Genomic DNA, 25,428 nt, shown 5'->3' on the forward strand with positions numbered 1-25,428 from the left:
CGCAAGCACAGTGGAATAGTCCAATACCCCATCACCTGGAAACATCTTTCCCCTGCTGAAATTGAATGGGTAGATGTGTGGCCTATGTGTGCACCTAAACTACTCCAGAGATTCCATAACCAATATCAACATAAACCACAGAATACAAACTAATCTCTATCTCTCTTTTTTCCAGGACTAACATCCCTGTGACGGGGCGGATGCCAGTCTTACATGTTCCCCATTGCTTGTGCTGAAGCCTGCCACAATCCTAAGGAGGAGGGAAATGGGGGGGGGGGGGAAGAGTGCTTGTTGTAAAAGGGGGGAGGGGAGGGGGGAAACCAGCACAAACAGGAATCAGAGGTATGAACCAGTTTCATCCGGTCCACTTCAAGGACTTTGGGGCACCTAGGACCTGGTAATGGAATGTTACCTGCTTCTCAAAGTGTCCTTTTCTCAAAACATCAAGCTACCATCCTATTGGGCACTGATGAACTGGTCAAAGTCGGGGGAGGGCTAAGGATTTGGAACAATGGAGCAGTCTACTCAAATTTTTTTCAGATCTGGCCTTGCTTTTGCTGCATCCAGTTGTCTCTAGTAAAAGAGCCTTGTAACCTTCTGATGGAGTCAAGCATCTTGCTTTCCTAGAAAGCCAGCTGGGGCACGGCTGACAGATACTGATCTGGTTTTACAGTTGCAGCAGTATGTATGTAAAAAAATTGATAATCTGTTAGACAGTCTAGCAAGATGGAGTTCTTATAGATAAGTATTTTTCAAATTTTTCATCACAATGAAACACCTTATAACTGTTTCTTATGAAATAGAAGGAAGGGAAGGAATATGAAAAAGCATAGTCTCAAATGGGGAAACCATGCTGGACAAAATATATGGTTGTCATTTTGGAACACAAGCTGAAAATGAGTCAATAATCCTAAACTGTACCAACAGGGGCATAACATCAGGGTCAAGAGTAGTAAATATTCTGCTCTAGCTGAGAGTGCCCCTTATTTGTCCTTAATTCTATGGTACCTTATTTTAGAAAGGATTTTTCTATACCAAGGATTAGGAGCTAGCAAATAAAAATTATGAGAAATGTTTGGAGGAATGGGTAAGTTTAGCTGGGATAATAAAAGATTTTGGGAAGACATGGTAGCTGTCTTCAAGTATCCAAAAGCTATCCTGTAGAAGATGGAGAAGAATTGTTGAAAATAGTTCTAGACAAAATGAGAAGGAACAGGCATAAATAAATATCAAGGAAGTAGATTTTGTGTTATTTGCATTTTGCTTTTATTAATAACTCAAGCTGGTGAACATATCTAACATATCTAATGAGAAGCAACAGGCATAAATAAATATCAAGGAAGTAGATTTTGTGTTATTTGCATTTTGCTTTTATTAATAACTCAAGCTGGTGAACATATCTAACACATGTTCTTCTTCATATTTTCCCCAAGCAATTACCCTATGTAGTAGGTTGGGTTGTATGAGAGAGTGACTGACCCAAAGTCATCTGCTGACTTTCATGGCTAAGGTGGGACTTGAATTCATGGTCTCTCGCTTTCTAGCCTGATGCCTAACTGCTCAAACTTCTCTTTAATTAGACATCTGTTAGTTACAGTAGACATAAAAAAACGACTCTAGCAATGAGAGTCATTCAACAGACTGTCTCAAGGACTGGTGAACTCTCTTTTCCTGAAAGTGTTTAAGGAGAGAATTGAAAGGGCATCTATTAGGGTGCTCTAGTAAAATGAACTTATGCACTGTACAGAGGATTGGACTACATGATCTTCAAGTTCCCTTCCAGCCCTTCTCAGTACATACAGATACTATACAACTCAATACACAACAGAATGCACAAAAAGGCCTCCCAAACAGAAAACTCCTGCTTAAAAACCACTGGTTGATGCCTATTTAGTTTCCCTAAAACTAACACGAGATAAAAAAACAGGACTCTCTCAAAATAATGGGTTAAGAAATGGAACTCTAAAATAATTATGAGTTCAATAACATAATTCAACAAAATAAAATAATTCAAAATAATTGTTAGGAAAACAACAACTTTTGAGAACTAACAAAAAGTAAATGGGCACATTCCAGCATTACCCATGTTTTATTTTGCCTAATTTGTTTGTACAAAACTTTCCTCTCCTATTTTGAGGTCAATTTCCCATTGATATAATCTTACTAACATTGCATAAAAAAACTGCAAAATTAAAATGCAAAGCAAAATGAAAGAGAAGGAAGAGAAGGAATAGGAGGAGGAAGAGAAGGTTTTAAAAAGATGACAAAGGCCAAACATTACTGATAACCCCAAACCCTCTATTTTCCCATATCACTCCTTCCCTAGCTGCTCAAATTACCCTGAAACATAAACCAAAAATTGCTACCTGCTTCTGTTGCTACGATATAATTGTAAAACAATGTGTGTGTTTTTCTTCTTCACCAATGATTTGCTAGCCTGCAACTTGGCTGCTGGGAGGGTGGACACTAAACTGACTAAAAGCTGTTCCTTTCTACCAACCTATTTTATCCTGAATCTGTGTCCTCTGAAATTATTGGCAAAAATCTAAAAAGATTCCAGTATTATATGTCCAATAGAGGAAAATCCAGACAGTTCAGTAATCCAACTGCCTAATAAGAAAACACTGAATTTTCAGATAAAACTTTGGAGACTTCACAATTTTGGATCACAATGACCGTTTGCAGCCTAACGCTACAACAGACTGATTCTTTCAACATAGATGTGTAGACTGTAGAGCATACTTGGTCTGCTCTGTGCAAGGCAGCATTTTCTGGCTAAGAGGGATAGATGTCCAATATGGGTAGTTCTTGACTTACAACCATTCATTTAGTGACCGTTTGAAGTCATTACAGCACTGAAAAAAAATGACTTACGAACATTTTTCTCAATTGTTGCAGCATCCCCATGATCATATGATCAAAATTTGGATGGTAAGAAATGTTGGCAAGAAAGGGCACAAAATGGACCAAAACTCATTAACAACTGTCTTGCTTAGCAATTGAAGTTTTGGGACTCATTGTGATTGTAAGCTGAGGACTAGGTGTATTTTAAGGAAATACAGCAGGACTGTCAAACTCCCGGCCTGCAGGCTGGATGCATCACATGCTGACCACACCCATGCCTGGTATATCGAAGGAGAAAAAATGTCATGAGATGCCACCGTGACAGCGTGAGTTTGACACCCCTGGATTACAACATTATCCTAGTGGCTAGTGCTATATTATCTCCGCTAGCAAGCATACAGTAATTTTTAAATAAAAAAAAAGTTTATTATCAGAATTGTTTTGCCATCACACCTCCCTTTTAGTATAATCTTAATGTACACGCCTCCCCTAAATAGAGGACACAATAAATAATGAAAACTTTATAAAATGAAATTTTAGGAAAGGTGGATTTATTGCAATGATGTCACGTGGTTTGGAAAACCCTGGTCTATTCTGTACCCCAATTCCCATTTTGGTGAACTTCTGTATGAGGACTATACCACTTTAACTGTGGGTGGAGTCTGAATATGGTTCTTCTAGATCAGGGGTGTCCAACCTTGGCAACTTTAAGACTTGTGGACTCTTTGCTGGCTGGCTGAGGAATTCTGGGAGTTGGAGTCCACAAGTCTTAAAGTTGCCAAGGTTGGACACCCCTGTTCTAGATACTTATATTAGTTTGCCTCCAGAATCTCACACTTACTAGCAGTTTTTTTAAAAAAGGTTTTCCACTCTATGTAATATTTGTTGTTTTTCTTATTTTTAAACCTAAACATTTACCAGCTTTGTTCATGCAGCCATGCTTCTGCAGACAAGGGGGAAGAGTTGAGCTGGAGAGTATTAAAGGGAATTCACAATGGCCCCTCCCCCTCCACTTTAATTAACTATTTCATTTCCAGATAAAATCAGGACATATATAAAAGCTGCAATCACCTTTCTGTCTCCTGGCAGTAGTGCAGACAGTTAAGAATTGATCTTCCTTAGTTAAATGTTAGTAAATGGGGAGGAGGAACTAAGTATCCAGTACCTTTTCTATTTAAGCCAATGAGAATCTTTTTGATTGCAGTAGTAAAAATATCCTCAATAAATAAATATGCCACTGAAGTCATAACTAAAAAGATAAATGGTAGGTACTCATAACTTCTACATGTAAATCTTCTACATCACCATGGTGATGGATATGTAGTGTTCAAGAAGATTCATTTTCATTTTTTTATAATCATTTTTTTCTCCCTTTCCCCAAATACAACCTGGCAGAGGATTTTTTTGTGTTAATCGCATGACAAATGAATCATATTTTGAAGAGGGGAGAATTAGTTAGCAAAGTACTTTATTTTTTATTATTTCAGTGGTTATAACTGAACAAAACAGTTCCATTCCATTTTTTTTAAAGGGATAATTTTTATCACTTGCAGAATTTTTTTTTCATGGTGGGAGACACAGTAAACAATATGGGTTTAAAAGGACTGCAGATCCCCTTCTTTAAACTAGCTTAGATTATCATTGTCTGGAAGTGCTAGTGTTTCTAGCCTTCAAATAAAAACAAGAAACAAAAACAGAACACAGAGACATTCTGCCTCTGAAAGACTCCCTACTACTTACTGTTTTTCAGCTGGTTTATGCAATAAAGTCTCAGTTTGCCTTGACAATGGGTATATCTATACAACCATACTAATTCATAATTTGTTTCAATTATGGGCTGATGAATATGTTACCCTGTTTGTACATAATGATGAAGCAGACTTCCTGCTTCATCTTGATTTACATTCCTAAGGAAAGATTGCAAGCTGTAAAAAAAACCAGATTTAGTTGTAATTGCAGATAAAGCCAAAATTACTAGATAGCTGCAATTCTATAACAGATATGCCATTTCTAGATTAAGTTTTATTTCATGCCTATTTTTCTGTTTAGTTTGTAAGCTACAGTATTTTAAAATTTAACTTCTACTTCATTTTATGTTTGCGAACACAGTCCCCAAAATGGCTTCTATTTAGCTCTCATGTTTTTAATTATGAAAATGGGAAGAAAACTCTAATGTTTTCTATTCATTCTTTATAAGGAATAGGAGGTAGGGTATAATCTATTACAAGCCAAAAGGAACAAAGCATCAAGCCAAATTGAAATTTGTTGCAATGATGCCCATAGGTACTTTAGATTAAATTTTACTTAAACATGTTTTGCTACTTTTTAAACAGATTTGTGTATGACATTGCTATAATCCTATTCAAATTTACAGGTAGCTAAGCCCCAATGAACTTAACAATATGTACTGTGCATTTACATTTGATTTATATTCTACCTTGGACTTAGATATTCAAGTATAAGATTACTAGACAATATCTTTGCATTGATGACCATACAGAAAATAAAGTATACAGGTTATAAATGAGATGCAAGTAATGTTTTTCTCGTATTTTAAATTTTAGTATGGATTATAGGAGTGCTCACCTTCATCTATATCCAGTGCCTCCAAAATAAATTTCTGGCCTCATATAATATACATCTCACATGCTAGAAAAGCTAATTTTAAATATTAATAGTACAAGTAGTTCTTGACTTGCTATTGCAATTGAGAACAGAATTTCAGTCATAAATTGTGATGGTTGCAAATCATGTGGTTATAAGTTCAAGTCCTTTCTCAAATGGGGGGGGGGGGTTGTTTTGTTTTTTTGCAAATCCTGGTAATGTGATCATGGGATGCTGCAACCAGTCATAAACATAAACTAGTTGCCCAAGCACCTGAAATGTGGTAATGTGACAGAATGATGGTGTTGTGTCATTTTACAATAGCCTGAAGTACTTTACCAGCTGTAAAGGATCCTTTCCAAGGCCCTCATAACTCCAAATGGTTGTTAAATGACCTGGTAGGTCAGGGCCTACCTGTATAATATAATGATTAAGCCAATCCTAACCTTCATGTGATGTGTACCTGTCTTGCTCCAGTTCTATTAGACAGCCTGTTTGAGTTCATCTGCAGCCTGGGTTGGACAAAGGCTGACTATCGGAGTGAGAAAATTGCCTTCGTGCTAAGAGGGCCTCCAGGCCCACCTCCTTGCATTAGTCAGGCATAGGGATGCATTCTTGGTGGCAGTTCTACATCTATAAAATGCCCTTTCTCCTTTCTAATCTATTCAACCATGTTTTGCACACTCATTTTGGGGCAACAAAGAATAAATACAGGGTTATTACTTACTATTCAAACTTCACATTTTCTGGACCTCAACCCTCTAATGCAGGGCCTTCAAACAGCTTTAAGACTTGTGGACTTCAACTCCCAGAATTCCTCCTCCAGTCATGTTAGCTCAGGAATCCTGGGAGTTGAAGTCCACATGTCTTGAACTTGCCAAGTTGGAAGACCCTTGCTAATAATTCTATCAAGCATCCTATGAAAATGAAGGTAGCTGGGTACCTGGATCTATTGTTTTATTCAAGATTCTCTCTTACCTTCCTTCCCTGAGATGATGTATCTTCCTGGCAGTTTTAATTCCTAGAAAGCTTAATAGTTGGGCAAAAGGAGGCCAAAAGACAATTTGTCAAGCTACTTTAAACATAATTGTAGTGAAGCTTAATAGCTGGGTGACTTTGGGCCAGTCACTCTCTCCCAGACCCCTTTCATATAAGGTTGTTGTGAGGAAAATAGGAGGAGGAAGGAGAATTACGTATGTCCCTGCCTTGTGTTATTTTAAAAAATAATAAAGCTAAGATAAAAATAAATATTCTGCTGTTTGTGCTATTATATTTCTTGGAATTGGTGGTTCATATGTTTTTTTTTTACATTTCTACTATGATTACTCATATTACTCATATTTTCATATGCTATTTGTGATTCCTCCATAATCTCCCAAGATAATAGAGGCATATGTCATTCAATAACATCCTGTCTTAGGAAAAAGTATAATGTTGCAGAAAGGTTCCCTTTAATTTTTTGGGAAAACCTCCCAAGCAAAAAACAGCCTCCAGAATTCTTCCAATTAGTATTTAGTCCATTTGCTTATACAATATACACATAATATCTCTACATAGAGCTGCTGTTTTTTGGTTTCTGGAACTGCTTATCCTTTTTAAAATTAATTATAAGATTAATTAATCAAGGCTTGTGTATACAGACACCTAAAAGATTAACATGGAGTTAGCACAGGGCAACTGCAATGAATTCCTCGCCATCATACAATATAAAAAATAACAAAAAACAGGTTTTAGGAAGTCAACAGGAATTCAAATTCTAAATTATTCTGTTACAATATGCACCATAGAAAGAGAATGGAAGAAAAAGAACAAGCTTCACAGACACTGACCTATTTCAGGGAAGAAAGAAAAGCTATCATTAAACTAATTCAGGCTCAGAACTGAGTTTTCCAGACATAGATGGAAAAGGACAAACATACATTACCTCAGATGGCACCAGCAGCCTGTTACTAGTACTGATTATCTGGTTGTACATTGCAGGATCACATCTTGTGACAGTACTTTGACGACTCCCTATAGTACTGGGAGCAAAAGGCATTTTGTATAGAAGATCACTCTGGCAAGAATCAGTGGTAAGGACTTGCTGGTAGAAATCTGGAGGAAAAAATCCACTCCGCACAGTGTCCACATGGTTGAAAGGTTCTGGAGTTCTATAAAAGTTGTTCCTGGAGGCCTTAAATATATCCTTGGATTGCCTCCATTTGTAAAATTTATAAGAGCCCACTCCAACCACTGTGACAAAGAAGGCCACAGATATCAGAATAATAGCAAGGATCAAGTAGAAAGTCAAGTGTTTCTTTGATTGTGGTGTAGTAGACACTACTGTAAAGTCTGTCAGTGTCTCCCTGGATGTCTCTGCTATTGTTACAATAAGGGTTGCAGTGGAGGACAACGCTGGTTCTCCGTGATCTTTTATTAAAATTATCAAAGTTTGCTTGCGAGAATCTTCTTCCTGTAGAGAGCGTGTTGTTGTTATCTCCCCAGAATATAAGCCCACAGCAAAGAGACCTGGGTCAGTGGCTTCATGAAGTACATAGGAAAGCCAAGCATTATAACCAGCATCTGCATCCCAGGCCACAATTTTGGTAACCAGATATCCAGGACTGACTGTAGACATTACTTCTGAAAACAAAGAACTGTTACCTGAAGTTGGATATAAGACTCTGGGTTCATTGTCATTTTGATCTGTGACAAAAATATTGATTGTGACATTGGTGGCAAGGGGTGGAAATCCTCCATCACGAACTTGTACCACTAGCCTGAACTCCATTATGTTTTCATAATCCAAAAGTGCTAGGATATAAATGGTACCATTCTCACGGTTAATAGAAAAATATCTGCTAACCAGATCTCTGTCATATTTCTCATTTTCCAAGATAGAGTAAGAAAGACGGGAATTCCGGTCCAGATCTGGATCAGAGGCACTAATATTAAAAATCATAGCCCCAGGAAGGTTATTTTCCTCCACATACACATCATAGAAAGATTGTGGAAATGTAGGGGGATTGTCATTTATATCAGACACTTTAACAAATATTTGTTTTTTCTCCATGAGAGAGGGTGAGCCAGCATCCTGAGCAGTAATTGTGATATTGTATTCAGAAATAATTTCCCTGTCCAATGGTTCTTTCATTTGCAATGTGTAGTAGTTTTTAAGTGAAGAGCTAAGGGCAAAAGGAGTGCCAAAGGGTATAAAGCAGTTTACAAGGCCATTATCACCAGAGTCCTGATCTGTGACACTTAGCAAAGCAATTACCGTTCCTGGAGCTGCATCTTCTGGTACTGGGCTGTACACTGATGTCACTGTGATTTCTGGGATGTTGTCATTGACATCAATAATTTCTACTAATATTTTACAATGAGCCTCTGCAGGATTGGTGCCTTTATCTTTTGCCTGGACATAAATCTCATAAAATTTGATTTCTTCAAAATCCAGCAATCCATTGAGCCTCAGTTCTCCAGTATCAGAGTCTAAAACAAAAAGCTGCCGAACTCTAGCAGGAGTGTGACTGCTGAAGGAGTAAATTATTTCTCCATTAGGGCCCTCATCCAGATCAAAAGCTCTTGTTCTGGCCACCAAAGTGTTTAAGGGTGTGTCCTCTCTCACGCTGGCTTTGTAAATAGATTGATTGAAGATAGGGATGTTGTCATTTGCATCTAGGACATCAATGAGTACTTGCAAGGTAGCAGATCTGGGTGGATTTCCCCCATCCAGAGCTGTGAGAATCAGTAGGATTTCTTTTTGCTGCTCCCTATCTAGTGTCTTCTCCAGCACCAACTCTGCATATTTTGTATTATCCCCTCCAGTCTGTATGTTCAATGCGTAATGCTGATTGGAACTGAGCTGGTAGGTCTGTAAAGAGTTAATTCCCACATCGGGGTCCTGTGCGCTCTCCAAAGGAAAACGTGCTCCAGGTGACACTGACTCGCTGATTTCCAGTCTCATTTGTTTGCTCAGGAAAACTGGGTCATTGTCGTTGATGTCTTGGACTTCCACAGCCACGCCGTAGAGCTCCAGGGGGTTCTCCGCGATGATCTGCAGGCTTAGAACACAAGGCGAAAGAGTTGCGCAAAGTTCCTCCCTGTCGATTCTCTCATTTACTAGCAACTTTCCAGTGTTGAGATCTGCTTCGAAATATTTTCTGCTGCCTCCCGACACAACTCGGAGATTTCGAGCTTGTAACTGCTGGAGATCTAAACCCAGGTCAAGCACTACGTTTCCTACCAACGAACTCTTCGGCATTTCCTCGGGAATTGTATAGCGAATGAATGCAAAAGCCCAATCCGAAACACCCAGCCAAAGCCCCAGTAATTGCAGCCATTGTGTTACCCATCGGTTTTTTCCAGCAGCGCCGTTCATCTCACGAGGGAGGGACAGCTCGTTGCTTTGTAAAGTTTCTTTGAGTTTTCCTTCAAAAGTTTTCAACCGGCAGTTTCATGTTGCTGCAACCCTGCATGTTCCGGGCATTGGTTTTGAGGAGTTTTTGAGCCGGGCATTGTTTTCCTGATATACAACAGTGGGATTCTTTTCTTCTCCACTCCGTCTGCCTCTCTCTCTCTTTTCCTCCCTCCCTCCCTCTCTCAAACTCGGGCGACGTCCCAGTTCTCACAGTATTCCCACCGAACATCGTTGGGTCAACAGCGGCGCGCAGAGTCCTGGCCAATAACTGCAGCAGCATCGCTCCCCGACTTGCTGCCGCTGCTGCTGGCCCTGCGTGAGACACCAGCATCTTGATTTCCTGCTTCTGAGCCTGGGGGACTAAATCCAAGCAGGACCTGTTGCAGATTAGTGACTGTAGTTGTTCGTGTGTGTGGATCTCAGGGGAACAGGAGAATATGTTTTGGTCTTCCTCTTCTCTGCTTGCCAGGAAATAGAAGCTTCCCCATGGTCTTCTGGAGAGGCAGATAGGGAGAAAGAGCAGGGAGAAATTGGCCTACAGATATATCTCCTCCAGTACAAAGGCCTTAGACAAGTTATTTCCTTACCATGCCTCCATGGAGGCTGCTGAACCTGCCTAGTTTCTTTCTTCTTGCTCTTAGCAAATATTTAAGGAATGATTGAGAGGAGGATGATAAGGAGACTAATACAATGAGGGGAAAAAGCTCGGGAATCACACAAATAATGGGATAACAAGTGGATCATTAATATAAATACAAGGTCCATCCAATAATTTGACAACTTGCTGATTAATGTTCAAAATGCATAAAAAAACACCCAGACGTTGAGAAAATTACAAGCAGGAATCAAGAATAGATAAAAGCCTATAATTTATAAAGTTCATTTTCACTTCCTTTCTCATATTATTTCAAAAAAAGAAAACTTGCATCTTACACTATGTATGTTTTGGGAACTACTTGAAAATAGTTTTACTTGACTTTTGCTTAAAATCAAACAAAAATTATTTTTGTTGATTTGAATGTGTCCCCATACTTTGTGCAAATTCCCCATCCAAATCATCTTACTTGTATTGAACACAATACAAAACTAAGAATTGGGGGGGAATCAAAGCAAGAAAAGAGAGGGAAGAAAACAAAATACTTGTTTTGCATATTGGTGTTTTACAAAGAAAATAGTAAAATGACAGTGATACCCCTCAGCCCCTATAAGTCACAAATGAGGGGCAACAGTCAGTCTGATTTAAGGGGACTTGCCTGTTCTTGTTGCCTGTCTTTGCCTCACAGCCACTTGTTCAGTAGCCTTTTTTGGTATACTCCCCTCTCAAATTACTCTGAAACACAGAATAAAAATTGCTGCCTGCTGCCCAACATCTGAAAATATTTTCTTTCAACTTTATCAGTTATAGGTATAGGCTATGTGGGTCTTCAAGAATGTGAATTCTCTCCAGTGATGGCTGGAGAACTTCCTAATGCCCAGCATTCCAGGGCTGGGAAAGTCACTGAAAGTTGTGGGCAGGGATGGGATAGAGTAGAAGTGGGAAACAGCTGATTAGGTGACTATAGATCCACTATTCTAGAAGAGGTCAAATGCATTGGCAGGAAAAGTTCCCAATTTCTGTAATAGAAATTGCATAATTTGGGGCAGAAATTATACTTTCACTATTATAATGCTAAATTCCATATTTTAACTTCAGTTTCATCAAACAATCTCCCAACTCAAATGAATAATTTGGGAAAAGGATACCTGCAACATACTTTTTGAGAACAAGATACTTTTTGAGAATGAAATAAATGAGAAGACTAATTCAGAGCTTGTCAAATTAACCTCCTCTTTGATGCAGATTGCAACAAATAAATTCTTCTGAAAAAGAATTTTAAAAGACAAAGTTCTTTGGTTTGTCTGGGACAGGTATAAAATTGTCAACACCAGATCTGTGGCTTAGTCACTAATACGTATTGTTTCTGTTAAGGAGGGTGAAAAGTAGGTGGGCAATGAATGGCTCTTTCCTTGAATGCCAGTAGCTTGCTTTCTTTTTAGTAGGGACAGGGCAATGACCCCTGTCTCTTCAAATCTGTTAAATTTAGGATAGGGTTTTCCTTTACATGTGTTGCTTTTAAAAAGACAAAAACTTTTTGAAATGAGAAGCCAGGCTTAGCTAAAGTATGCTTTACACTATTTTTAAGAAATGGGGTGTGGCTAACATGAAGGTATTTTAGTTTTTTCTAAAATAGGAATCATGTCAAAGTGGCATCAGCCCCCGCAACTTTGTTTTGGTCCTAAGAAAAAATCTTCAAGCCTATCATGCAACTAGCCTCAAAAACTGATTTTATTATTCCAAAGAATAAGGTATATAGCTCAGGACCCTAAATCCAGCTTTATACTTTTGGGGAATAATGGGTTGGTAATTAGTATTTTCTTTGGTTTGCTTGAGGCAGATATGATTTACATTGTACTGAAATTTGCAATTGTTTAGAGCCTTTCCCATAAGGGAATCCAAAGGCTTAAAGAAGGTACACAGCATTACAGCTAAGAAAGTTGGTGGTTGTTATTTAAAATCTTAGGCGCTCAATCTTTTCTAATGAGACATGCAGAGTTAGCGGCCTCCTGTTTATATAAAACATGATCTCAAGTTGCTTACCCTGAAGCAGAATTAAATCTCAGATCAACAAGAACTCATTGGGCAGGCATACTAGCCTAACAAAACGGCCTAGGACTATACAAGAACAGGGTATCACTGAGGCTTGTTTCAGAACCTTTAAAATATGTATTCTTAAATAAGGTTGCAAATGAGGCCATAAAGAGATTATCACCTTTTCTTTGACGGCTCTGTTCTTTATTGTGGGTCAGGACCAGGTTTAATCTGGCTTCTTGTGCAAATGGAAAGTTAGACTTCTTTTATGCTTATCTGGTCAACACAATAGATTCATCAGTGGCTATGTTTTGTTTCTAAGTGCAATTCAAAGTGTCATTACCAATACAACTTAAAGTCTGCATATCTCCAAGATGTCCCATTCCAAGTAAATTCTGCCCACCCAAACCAGACAAATAGAAAGTGCCTGTTTAAGAAAGACCCTCCTTCTTAGTAAGACGTACCATGAGAGAGAAAGATAGCAATAGCACTTCATTTGGACTTCTATACCACTTCACAGTGCTTTACAGCTCTCATTCTACAGGTTTACAGAGTCAGCATATCTCCCCCTCCCCCAACAATCTGGCTCCTCATTTTATCCACATTATAAGGATGAAAGGCTGAATCAACCTTGGGCCTGGTGAGATTTGAAGTGCCAAACTGCAGACCTCTGGCAGGCAGCAGAAGTAGCCTGCAGTACTGCATTCTAACCACTGTGTCACTCGGCTTTTTTCCTTGGCATTGAGGGAGCTATTTTGGATGGTAGTTTCTATCATGTAAAACAGGTTGCCAGTCCTTACAAGCCAGATTGGCTCCTTGTGTTTTGCAGAAATGGCTTTCTGGAAAGTCTTTTGATAGCCTAGTGCCATATATGGAATCTCTCAACACTTGAAATACAGATTCAAGGCTGACAAGATCTACCAACCTTATTTTTACATTCTGCATAATTGGGGAACATAGAGGTCCCTCTATATTGCAATGAGTGAATGCATGTCAAGCATATATGAATGATGCCAGCTAGAAGGACCAGGGGAGACATGATAGCAGTATTCCAATATTTGAGGGGCTGCCACAGAGGAGGGGGTCAAGCTATTTTCCAAAGCACCTGAAAGCCAGACAAAGAATAATGGATGGAAACTGAACAAGAAGAGATTCAACCTGGAAATAAAGAGAAATTCTCTGACAGAACAATCAACCAATGGAAGAGCTTGCCTTCAGAAGTTGTGGAAGCTTCATCACTGGAAGCTTTCAAGAAGACACTGGACTGCTATCTATCAAAAATGGTGTAGGGTCTCCTGCTTGGGTGAGGGTGGGGAGGTTGAACTAGAAGATGACCTGCAATTGCAAGGTCCCTTCCAACTCTGTTAATCTGTATATAGAACATTTATTGCTTCTAAGAATATGATGGAAGACAAGATTAAATATGTCACTTATTCTATGCCAGCCTTTTTTTTAATGACTTGCCTGTTTCTGTGGCATTGTATCTCTCTTGGCCCGCCTGATTCTGATGCCTCTGTTAGTTAAAATAGATAGTGCTAGCAAGCTTTTTGGAATTTTTGGAGCCAGGTATAACAAAAATGTAAGAAAATAAGTGCTAATACATGGGATCCTTTGCAGGAGGACCTAGCTTATTGAGTAGCTATACTAGACTAAGATCACCTGTAGCAAAGCTATCCAGGGATGGGATCCAATCGGTATAACTACCGGTTCTGTCACTTTGTCTTGCATGCAGATGCGTGTGTGAGTCACGCGAGTGCAATTTACGACCTGCTGAGCTGCCTGGACAGCTGAGCAGCACTGCGTACAACTGCGCAGCAGTTAGAAAAGCCCTTTTTTCCTGCTTTTTCAACCACAGCTGTGTCGCACAAAGCAGCTGCGGTTGAAAACACAGGAAATAAAGGCCAGGTAAGAGGCCAGGCGGGTGGGTGGGCCAAAACAGCAGCAGACATAGAACTGGTTTTATGTATGCTCTCTGTTTGCTGCTTTTCAGAGCAACCAGTTTTACGGAAGTGGACAGAACCAGTAGAATCCCACCCCTGAATCTCCAATTTGAATAAAATTGGAGCCAATTAGAATAAAATAGCACTATGGTGGTTATTGAAATATCAATCAAATTGCACAAAGGGAAAGTATAAACTTTAAAGTTTTTTGAAACTTTCATCAAGTATGATACCATAGAAAGTAGAAAGAAGAAGCAAGAAAGTTAAAAAAAAAAGGCCATATACTTCAGTTAAGTAAGTATTTCTCACTCTTTGTAACTTTAAGATGAGTGAGTATCAATTCTAAGAATTCCCCAGGCAGAGAAACACTGAACTAAGGGGTCTCCAAGTTAACAACTAGGGAAATACAAACTGAAGCCCATTTGTAGTCATAGAAGCTAACTAGGAAATAATGAGCAAATACAGGTATTCCTTGATTTTCAGCTTGACTGTTTGACATTACAATGGCACTGAAAAAGTGACTTATGAACAGTTTTCACACATAACTCGTGGTCATGTGATCAAAATTCAGACACTTAATGAAAATTAGACATTATTGAAAATTTTGTGATTCCTTAAAGGAATAATAGATAGAACTATCAACCAAAACTCCATTCTTTTATCCTGGATTCGTAGCTATGCCAATGAAACAGAGAGAGCCATATTTGTCAGAAATACAATGGAAGTTTTTTTAGATGAAAGCAAGATTTAGATAAACTGCAATATTTAGCAACCATGCCCCGGAAACATCTTTTACAGTAGATGAGGGAAAAGATGAAGCTCTTCAACATGAATTAGCAGTGGGGTTTAAGTCCATTAAAAGAATGGAGGATAACTAGAAGAAATAAGGTAGCCAACTATAGCATGCCAATCGATAATTATACTAAAAAAGTCAATGAAGATAATTTTTGAATTAATAAATTTATTTTATGTGTGTGAATGTCCCAGAGGCTAGAATACAGGTGCAAAACAAATTAATTCCCTTTGCATCAAATAATGTTACTTCAAAAAAGTTAGCTACTTTGTTCAAACAGCCAAAGATATAAGGGAAAATAACTTGATATGCTTCCTGAGTGCAGATAGTGAAAGTATAAGACAGTTTTTTCTGTTATTTAACCACACCTTCTTTTTAATATTTTCAATATTATAAACATTTGAAAAACTATGCTAGTTAAAAAGCAACAGCAGTAATCTAAACTCACTGGCAACAATCGTGTTGTTTAATAGTTTTGTTGCCAGAATTCTATTGAACTAGACATACGTACAGATAAATTGGAAGAAATGTTCATTTATAAACCACAATTATGTACATCAAATTTATTAAAATGAATTAGTAGATGTTAAATGCTTCATCAGGTATATAAGTCCCAATATCCAATATAATAAGAGAAGCCAAAAATCATATTTCCTCACAAACAGTCTGGTGATATAATTGTTTGATAGCCAAAGGTTTTCTTTCTTATTCTGCCCAAATCATTAGGTTTATCAGATAGAGCAGCCAAAATATAAGCTTTGGTGCTAATTCTAATATGTTTAAAAATTAGAAACTGATTTTAGATTGAACATCCTACTCAGAGGTGGGCTTCAAAAATTTCAGCAACCAGTTCTCTGCCCTGTTGCTGGGTGGGTGGGGCTATAGTGGACATGGCCTAGTTGGCCTTCAGCGGTGGGGGGGGGGGTTGCCCTCCCAGGGCTCTGGAGGTTTTCCTGGGAGAGCGAAAATGGCCTCCCCCGGGCTCCAGAGATCCCTCTGGAGGCCAGAAACAGGCCTGGAGCCTCCGGGAGGCCCGTTTCCCACCCTCCCCAAGCCTCTGCACAAGCCCTGCACTTACCTCATATCCAAAACGGGCTATGTGGAGACTCCTGGGAGGGGCAAGGTGGGGTGGGAGGGGTGGGTAGGCCAGCCAAGGGCGGGATTTGATGGTTCTCCAAACCAGCCATAACATTAACTATGGGTTCTCCTGAACCTGGCCAAACCCGTAGCAGCCCACCCCTGATTCTACTACCTAAAACCCACATTGTAGAAAATATGGTAAAGGGATGGTTTTTAAAACATACCTTCAAAAATAAAAATGTTCCCCCATTGAAAACGTCGTTTATATTAGAATTGATCTTCAGAACTTCCTCCTCTTTGACTACAGGACAAAGGGAGCAATTAATTTGTTTACTATAGTATTCCTTTCCATTATCGTGTTTCTATGAAAATAAGATTCTGTCTTATATTTTTTGCCACCAAAAAAAAAGGCACCAGGCTTTATTTTTGGGAGATGTCACTGGCTAACCTCACTTGTGTGCATCACCCCTGGCCTCCTTTTTGCTGTCAGAGGCCTTCAGGAACTTCTTCTGTGGCCAGCAAGGCTCAGGTCTCTGAAGCTGATAACAGAGCTCTGGATCGATCCGGAGGTTTTTTTATCAGCTATAGAGGCCTTCAGGAAAGCCTTGCCAGCTGCAGAAGAAAGGGGCCAGCAAGGGTGTGTAAGGCCTGGCTACAACTGTCCAAAGGTAAGTAGTAGGGCAGCTCCCCTCCCATCCCCACCTTAGCTTAATTTTTACCCATCCACTCTGGAATAGGCGGGATCGTAATTAGGGCTTATTTGGGGGGGGGTAGAGCTTATATTGGGCACATGTTTTTACACGGTTTTTCAAGCTAGGACTTACTTTCAGGGTAGGTTGTGTTTTCGGGGAAAACAGGATAGCATTTTCCTAAATATGCTTAAACTTTGAGGTTTTTTTTTTAAAAAGAATAATCTGTTTAGAATTTTTTCTGTAAGTACAAAAACCCCAGCTAGCAAGATCAAGCAACAAATATGACATGCCTTTTTTTAATATAGCCTATTCAGACACAAGCCCAAGCAAAAGAACTTCCTAGCCTTTGTGATGTTTTTTGCTTAAGGGGTGACTGCTAGCTATCAAAATGAAACAAAAAACCAATGTTGCTTTGATGCTTCTTAAATGCATGAATACATATAACAATACTGCAGTAAGCTAAAACCACATAATGTATGTGCAATCTTAATACTCAGCAAACCAGCCAAAATTAATGTAGATCCTGTTTTCATATGCAGAAATATGTTCAGAGTGCACCCCCCACCAATCTTAATACAGGACATTAATAGCACCAACATTAGCAATGTATGTAAATGGTACTATAGTAGCAGAAACAATGACAGTTTTGTACTACTGCCTGCAGAAGAAAAGAATAAACAAACCCCACACCATAAGCAACACATTTTTTTCATCCATATTAATTGAACATTTGCTATTTTAAAAAGCAGCATTAGTTTGGCTGAATGATTGGCAGGCAACCATGTAACTAGGTCAAGCTTTTTGTCTGGCTATGTGCTCAACTACTCCTTTCCTCTCAATACAATATTACATTCTCACATTATTTCATCCAGTCTAAACCAAAGTAGAAGAAATATGATTGTTTCTGGTACTATAGTGGTTAAATTGGTGGTGGTGGTGGAATGAAAAAACAAACAAACAACCCATCTATAAGCCATAAGACAGCAGTGCATCACTGGAACATTGATTTTGTTTATCTTTAGGTACCAGACAATCAGATTCCATTCCATTTTGCCCAAAACAAAACTCTCAAACACATGTTTGCTTTGTGCTTGGGACAGTGAAAATATCCATTTTAAGGCAGGACACTTTAAGGTTGATACATTTTGCACATCTCTAATAGCTGGCACTATTTTAGAACTATTGGCATAATATTCTATTAGTAAACTATCTACAAAGCTAGTCAGAGGCTGGAGGGGGGGTAAAAACTATTATTAAGTCGGAATGCAAACAATCTATAGAAAATTGAATTCTACTATTCAAAATGATTTGGCAAGAAAAGATAAAAGATACAGTATAAGATGGAGAATTTGCTGGGTTGAAAAAAATAAAATACTTGTATTTCATTATTTGTTTTAAAAACATGCCTTGCAGGAAGATGGTCTTTTAACATCTTAAAGTAGATAAACAAATACTGTAGATCTGGCCATATTTGTATATATGGAATCCATGATCATTGAATGTTAATCTTCATACTTGAGTCTAGGGCTATTAACCTGTTAACAAACTATTAAGAATTTTTATAAATCATGAACTTGTTTAGTTAGAACTACTTTATTTAATCACTATCTATGCATTTGTTTGATGTAGCTAAAATCAGCAGTTAGCTACTAAAAGAAGTTAAAGAAGCTGACCATAAACACTTCAATTATAGAAAGTGTTAATCTAGAAAGCTGCATGTGGATTTGAAATTGTGCTGAAGAATTTTGCAAGTAGATCCATTACTGGAACAAGGAAAGGTAATGTGGCATTTCATCATTAGCATAGATTTACAAAGAATAACAGAGTTGGAAGGAACTTTGGAGCTCTTCCAGTCCAACCCCTTGCTCACGCAGGAGACCCTATACCATTCCAGACAAATTTTGATCTAATCTCTTAAAACCCCCATTGATTAAGCACCCACAATTTCTGGAGGCAAGCTGTTCTATTGATTAGTTGTTCTCACTGTCAGGAAAGTTTTTTCTAGGTTGGGCTGGGCCAACACATTCATCAATTACCATTTGGCTCAATGATGCACAATGTTACCTCTTCATTAGTATCTGTTTTTCTCCTTGAGAATGAAAAGCTGAAGTGGAGAAGATACTGAAGGACCTGGATCACCTGATGGAAAAAATAAATATCTTTTTTTTCTGAACATGTATCCATATATGTAGGAAGCTCAGGGCAAGAATAAGAGCTTTTTTTCAAGCCTCCTAGAACAGAGATGTCAAATATGTGACCCCCCCAGGACTCCTGAGTGCAGGAGAACCAGATTAAAAATGGATGGAAACTAATCAAGGGGAGAAGCAACCTAGAACTAAGAAGAAACTCCCTAACAGTGAGAGTAATCAACCAATGGAATAGCTTGCCTTCAGAAGTTGTGGATGGTCTATCACTGGAGATTTCCAAAAAGAGAATGGACAACCATTTGTCTGAAATGGTATAGTGTCTCCTGCTCAAGCAGGCGGTTGGACTAGAAGACTTCCAACAATATTATTCTATATTCTATGTTCTAAAATACAATTGGTAATGCTTAAGAAAATAAAATAAAAATATAACAAAGCATAGCTAATGCTACATTTTTAAACCAAATAATAAACTTAGTCATTCATTATCATAACTCTAGGTTTGCTACTGACAAGTCCTGCACCAGCTTGTTACAACCTAAACTCCACTGCAGCAGCCAAAATTGCTTGACATTGCACCAGTGTAGGCTGATCAGGAGTCTACAGGAGCATGAAGCTCCACTTGTGCCTTTCTTTGGACAACATGTAGCCAGCCAGCCTTGAACTCATCAGAAATTGGAGGGAAAATTGCAAGGAGGTAATAATGAGAAGGAGGGGGAAGGTGGGGAGGTGATGGCATGATAATTTGGTCCTAGGCCTGGATGAAGCTCAGTGGAGTGGTAGGTTATACATAGACACAGACAGACATATAAATATTGTAAAGAAATAATCAAATTTGCAATGTTTCTTTTTTATGTGTTAATCATATCTAGTTCTTATCTGATGTTAATGTGTTTTTGTGTGGGGGGGGTCAGTGGTGGGATTCAATTTTTTTTTACTACTGGTTCTGTGGGCGTGGCTTGGTGGGTGTGGCAGGGGAAGGAGACTAAAATCTCCAGTGAGAGGTGAGATTTGCCAGTTTTCTGAAATACTCAACATTTCTGCTACCGGTTCTCCAGAACTGGTCAGAACCTGCTGAACACCACCTCTGGTGTGTGTGTATAAATGTGTAGAGTACAGCCAATATGTGGCCCACAGGGAGCATTACGTACAGTTCAGTAACCTCCATTCTTCTGTATGAGTTTGATAGCGCTGATCTAGAAGATATTTTTCTATTAAACTATTTGTTACTGTTAAATACATTCACTCATCTTTTAAATTTCTAGAATGTATATATATGTGGTAAATCAGAGCTAGTACAAGGAAAAACTATTTCAAAATTCAGTGTTATTGAATCTGTACTTCCCCAAAGAGTCTACATTTCTAAATAGATCAGAACACAATTATTTTCCTATAATGGCACTTTTGAAATAAAAATTAAACTGCCCTACTTCACAGCAATTGGCAAATTTCCCCTAGAGAAATGTGAGAAGACTAAAATAGTAACTAAAACATGAGAAAATTGCATTGTAAAAGAATGATGACACACAAGAAGAAATCATTACAGTGATCTGATGAATTTGTTTTCAAATGTTTTTGGATATTTATCCCTTAATATTTTCCTATTTGCCCAAGAAGACATTTACATGAAATTATAGAGAAAAGTGTGACTTGGATAATTAAGTATCATTAAATTATGATCCTTGTATATATTTCTACTGAAGACAAAGAGGATTTCTATTGACCTAGTGCAATAATTGGATCTTACAATTGCTCAAGAAGAAAAATAATTTAGTTATTTGTAACTAAAATTATTTGTAAAGGAGATGAAATTGATCTATATATTGTTATTTGAATCACTCAGTTTAGTAATATTCATCAAATTTGCAGACAACAGTAAACTATCAGGAATAGCCAACACCCAAGAAGATGAAATTCAACATAGAGAAAAGTAAGATTTTATACCGGCAAGAAAAACCAAATGTACAGGTACAGATTAGATGAAACCTGGCTCAATAGCAGTAACTGTGAGAGGGATCTTGGAGTCCGAGTCTTCTATAAATGACTAGTGGTCTTCAATCACTTAAATATGAACCAGCAGTGTGGGTCAGCAGTCAAAACCAATGAAATACTAGGTTGCATTAACAGAGAAATAGAATCAAGGTCACGTAAAGTACTAGTACCACTTGATAAGGTCTTAAGATTACACGTAGAATGCTGTATCCAGTTTTGGTAGCCATATTATCAAAAAGATGTTGAGACTCTGGAAAGAGTGCAGAAAAAAACAACAAAGATGATTAGGGGGCTGGAGAATGGTTGAATGAAGAATAGGTTGTAGGAATTGAATATGCCTAGTTTAGTGAAAAGTAGGACTAGGAGAGACATGATAGCAGTGTTCCAATATTAGAGAGGCTGCCACAAAGAAGAGGGGATCAACCTATTTTCCAAAGCACCAGAAGGGAAGACAAGAAACAATGAATGGAAACTAATCAAGGAGAGAAGGAACCTAGAACTAAGGAGAAATTTCCTAATAGTGAGAACAATTAACAGCTTGCCTTCAGAAATTGTGGGTGCTCCATCACTGGAAGCTTTTAAGAAAAGACTGGTAGCCAGTTGACTGGAATGGTATAGGGTCTCCTACTTAAGCAAGGAGTTGGACTAGAAGACTTCCAATGTCCCTTCTAATTCTATTATTCTGTTAATATCTTTGAAACCAAAATATAAAGTTGAAATGCAATAATTTGGAATTCATTAGATTTCTCTCCTACTCAGGAATCTACCTTCTGTATAATGTAAAGAAAAGCACTTTTCAAGACAAAAATAGTTCTTAAAGTATTGCGTTTGGACTTTAAAAGGTCCAAGTGAAAATAAAGTAATAATACTAAAATAAATGAAGTGCTTTAAATTCTTGAACCTCATTCAGTAAGATTCTTTAATGGAAAAATATATTTCAGAAAACATTTGGTATCTAATAAAAGTAAGAATCTGAATATCCCTGCTCTTGAAAAAATGTATAAAGTGACTTCAGTGCTGTTTAGCAGTGAAAAGGAAAGAAGCCTACTTGCTGTCAAAGTAGAAGTAGTGCAGAACCAATGTCTTTGAAAGCAATTTGCACTCCTAATTGATACTATGTTCTACGGTATTTCTTCTTTCAGAAATGGAATTATCCTTAACTGCAGGAACAAAATAATATGACAAGTACTGGGGCTGTGTCACAATATGTGCACATGTATGTGGAAATAGTGAGAAACAGCTTCCAAAGCAGCAACACAAAAAACTTAGATGCTTTAACAATTTACAGAAAGCTAAACAAGGTACTGTTTGCTTGAAAGAGATGGTTGTTAAAGCAGCAGAGAACATAAATGGCTACAAAAGTTCCCTCAAAAGCACAGAGTGCTTGTAAGAAAACAGGCCTAAAGTGAGGAAAAAGGAGTATTACATACTTTGGCTACCTTGAATTATCTATAAAGGAATAAAGGTAGCATAACAAAGCTAATATAAAATACTTTTTTCTCTATCTCTTTGATGTAGAATATGAATGAAGAAGTACCTAGTAGTAGCTATCATAGTACCTCAGCCAATGGGGAATGACGAGGGATGGATGGCAAGTGTAGAGAAAGTACTGTATAAAGATGTTGATTTGTGATGATGAACTTTGAAGAGAACCAAGATTTGAGAGTTTCTCTTCAGCTTATAGCAATAAACAAAACAAAAAGCTTTCACTGACTCTTGGCAAGTTATTGGTCAAGTGAGCTTGCCTCTGGTCACAATGGGATGGAAAGGAATAGAATAGAGCTGGAAGGGACATTGGAGGTCTTCTAGTCCAACCCCTTGCTCAAGCAGGAGAACATATACTGTTTTGGATAAGTGACTGTCTAGTCTCTTCTTAAAAGCCTCCAGTGATGGAGTGCCCAGGATTTCTGAAGGCAAGCTGTTCCACTGGTTAATTGTCCTCATTGTTAGGAAGTTTCTCCTTAATTCCAGGTTGCTTCTCTCTTTGATTAGTTTCCAACCATTGTTTCTTGTCCTGCCCTCTGGTGCTTTTTAGAATAATTTGGCCTCCACTTCCTTGTGGCAGCCTCTCAAATACTGGAATATTGCTAGAATTTTACCTCTAATTCTTCTTTTCTTTAAACCAGCCAGACCCAAAATCTGCAGCCGTTCTTCATATGTTTTAGTCTCCAGGCCTTTGATCATCTTAGTTGCTCTTCCCTGCACTTTTTCTAAAGTCTTCCAACATCTTTTTTGTAGTACTCCAAAGTGGCCAGGAGCTCAAAACATCTTTTATTCTGCATATTTCAGAATATTTTAAACTACTGTATCATTATGATCCTCAATATCTAGTCTGATATCCAACTTATCAGAACAGGAATTTTAAAATATCTATAAGCCCATCAGAACACAGATGGATTTATAATTACTAGGTTATTTTTTAGTTATTTATTACTCAGACATTTTGATGTCAGAATGCATTATACCACAACAGATAGCAGGAATGGGCACCACTGTGTTTGTGATCCACAGAGACTTCCGTTGATATTTACCAGGTCTTCTGCTCAATCTGAAGGTTTATTTTTTTAAAAAAGATTTTTTTTCCTTTTGGTAAATAATTGTTTTTTGACTCACCATGCCCACCATGGCAGCCATTTTACAAAAACTTCCACAACATATTCTCAAAATTCTAAGTGACACATTATCTCTAATCTACAGCAGGAATATACAATCTGTGGCCCTTGAGATAATATTCAGTTTTGTTCCTCACTGCTGATAGTAAAGTTCAGAGAAATGACATTCAAAAATATCTGGAGCACTACATGTAATTCATTCCTGCTATGCAGGCTATTTGTATAGGCATAATCTTGTAAATGTTAAGTTCTATCAAGTTTCACCTTGGGAATTAAGTAGGTTTGCACAGATTTAAAATCTAGGTGCAGTATCACCAATTTAAATCTTTGTGATGGAAAATACTGAACTAATTTTGCTCAATTGTGTAACAATCTTATATCTGTATCAGTTTATATATGCATGCATCTTTTATTAATGAATATATTTAAAATCTATATACTACAAAATAAAGCAATTTTAAATTTCTATTAAATATGATCCTATTGGCAATTATGGTAAAACTGAAATAGTTTAATATGTTTTTCATGTAATTGCATTCTATTTCCTGGAATAAATTCAGTACTGTAATACATCACTTAACCAGTAGAGGGAAGACATAATCTACTGCATTTGTCATCTTGATAAATTCCAGACACATGGACTTAAAGCTTCAGAATTTCCCAAGCAGCATGAGTTCTTGTAAAAGTTGTTCCAAAGACCTGGACATTGGTACTATTCAAAAAATAAAAGTTTTGGATAGGCACAATTTTGGGCTACTGAACTCATCTGATCAATAGAGGAATCTACTTGACAGAAATTATTTTCCCAGATAACTGCCTATGAATACAGTTCACAACCTCCACTACCTGACCTGCAAAATCCAGACAACTGCTAAATCATCTACTGATCTCTGAGATTCTCCTAGCCTCATCTGAAACTCTGAGGCTGGGGAATGGGGTGAGGAGTAGCACGATCATCTTATCTTCATTGAAAATTGATTAATTTTCTGAAAAAGAACAGCTTCAGATATTGCTAGCATGGTTACCTTGAGAAAGAGAAACCTGAAGACCATCTTTCTATTGGGAAAGAATAGTGAAGTACCCCAGAGAGACTGCTGTCTAACTTCCACCTGAGTGTATTCCATGAGGGGGAGCCTACCACTTATTTAATAATTCATTTCACTGAGCATTAGTGGCTTGCCTTGTCCTTTTGTTTTATGAATTGAAAAATAAATAAAAATGTACATTTTTTGTTGGTGGTGTCTTAAGACACAGAAGTGAAGATTTATTCAGTTCATCTCCAGTTGCTGTCTGCAAAGCATGTGCCAAGTTTTGTGTTCCTATTTCAAAGTTACCACGCATATGTTTGCCAAATGTGCGTGTCTGCAGCAATGTATATGTATTCAGTATGTAAGGAACAAGAAGAAACTCAAGGAAACAATAAGTCCACTAATGGGAGAATATGGCAAGGAGGAGACAAGGTAGCAGGGAGAAAGTTGAACTACTTAATTTATTTTTTGCATCTGTCTTCATGCAAAAGAAAAAATAGTCCAACCTATCAAAAGCAACAATGTAGGAGAAAGAATAGTTCTGGAAAGAACAACATCCAGAATCAGAAATAACAGAACAGAGGTAGCAGACCAACATAGATTTATAATATGAAATAAAATATTCACAGAGGCAGAATTGGAAGAACTGTAAAGGCATACCCCAGGCAAAG

At 37.9% G+C, this 25,428-nt stretch overlaps 1 protein-coding gene across 1 annotated transcript in view; it reads right to left on the bottom strand.

Moving 5' to 3' along the window:
* LOC113448161 (uncharacterized) overlaps positions 1-12,657 on the bottom strand; it is a 57,302-nt gene extending 44,645 nt beyond the window's left edge. The window contains exon 1 of the mRNA XM_087930382.1: positions 7,373-12,657. Coding sequence (XP_087786508.1) covers positions 7,373-9,808 — 2,436 coding nt within the window. The 5' untranslated portion in view covers positions 9,809-12,657. The remainder of the gene's footprint in view (positions 1-7,372) is intronic.
* Between the last annotated feature and the right edge of the window lie 12,771 nt (positions 12,658-25,428).

This window comes from Pseudonaja textilis, chromosome 3, assembly GCF_049901715.1.
Source record: "Pseudonaja textilis isolate UNSWEBS1 chromosome 3, rPseTex1.2, whole genome shotgun sequence".
In the NCBI taxonomy this organism is placed as follows: Eukaryota; Metazoa; Chordata; class Lepidosauria; order Squamata; family Elapidae; genus Pseudonaja; species Pseudonaja textilis.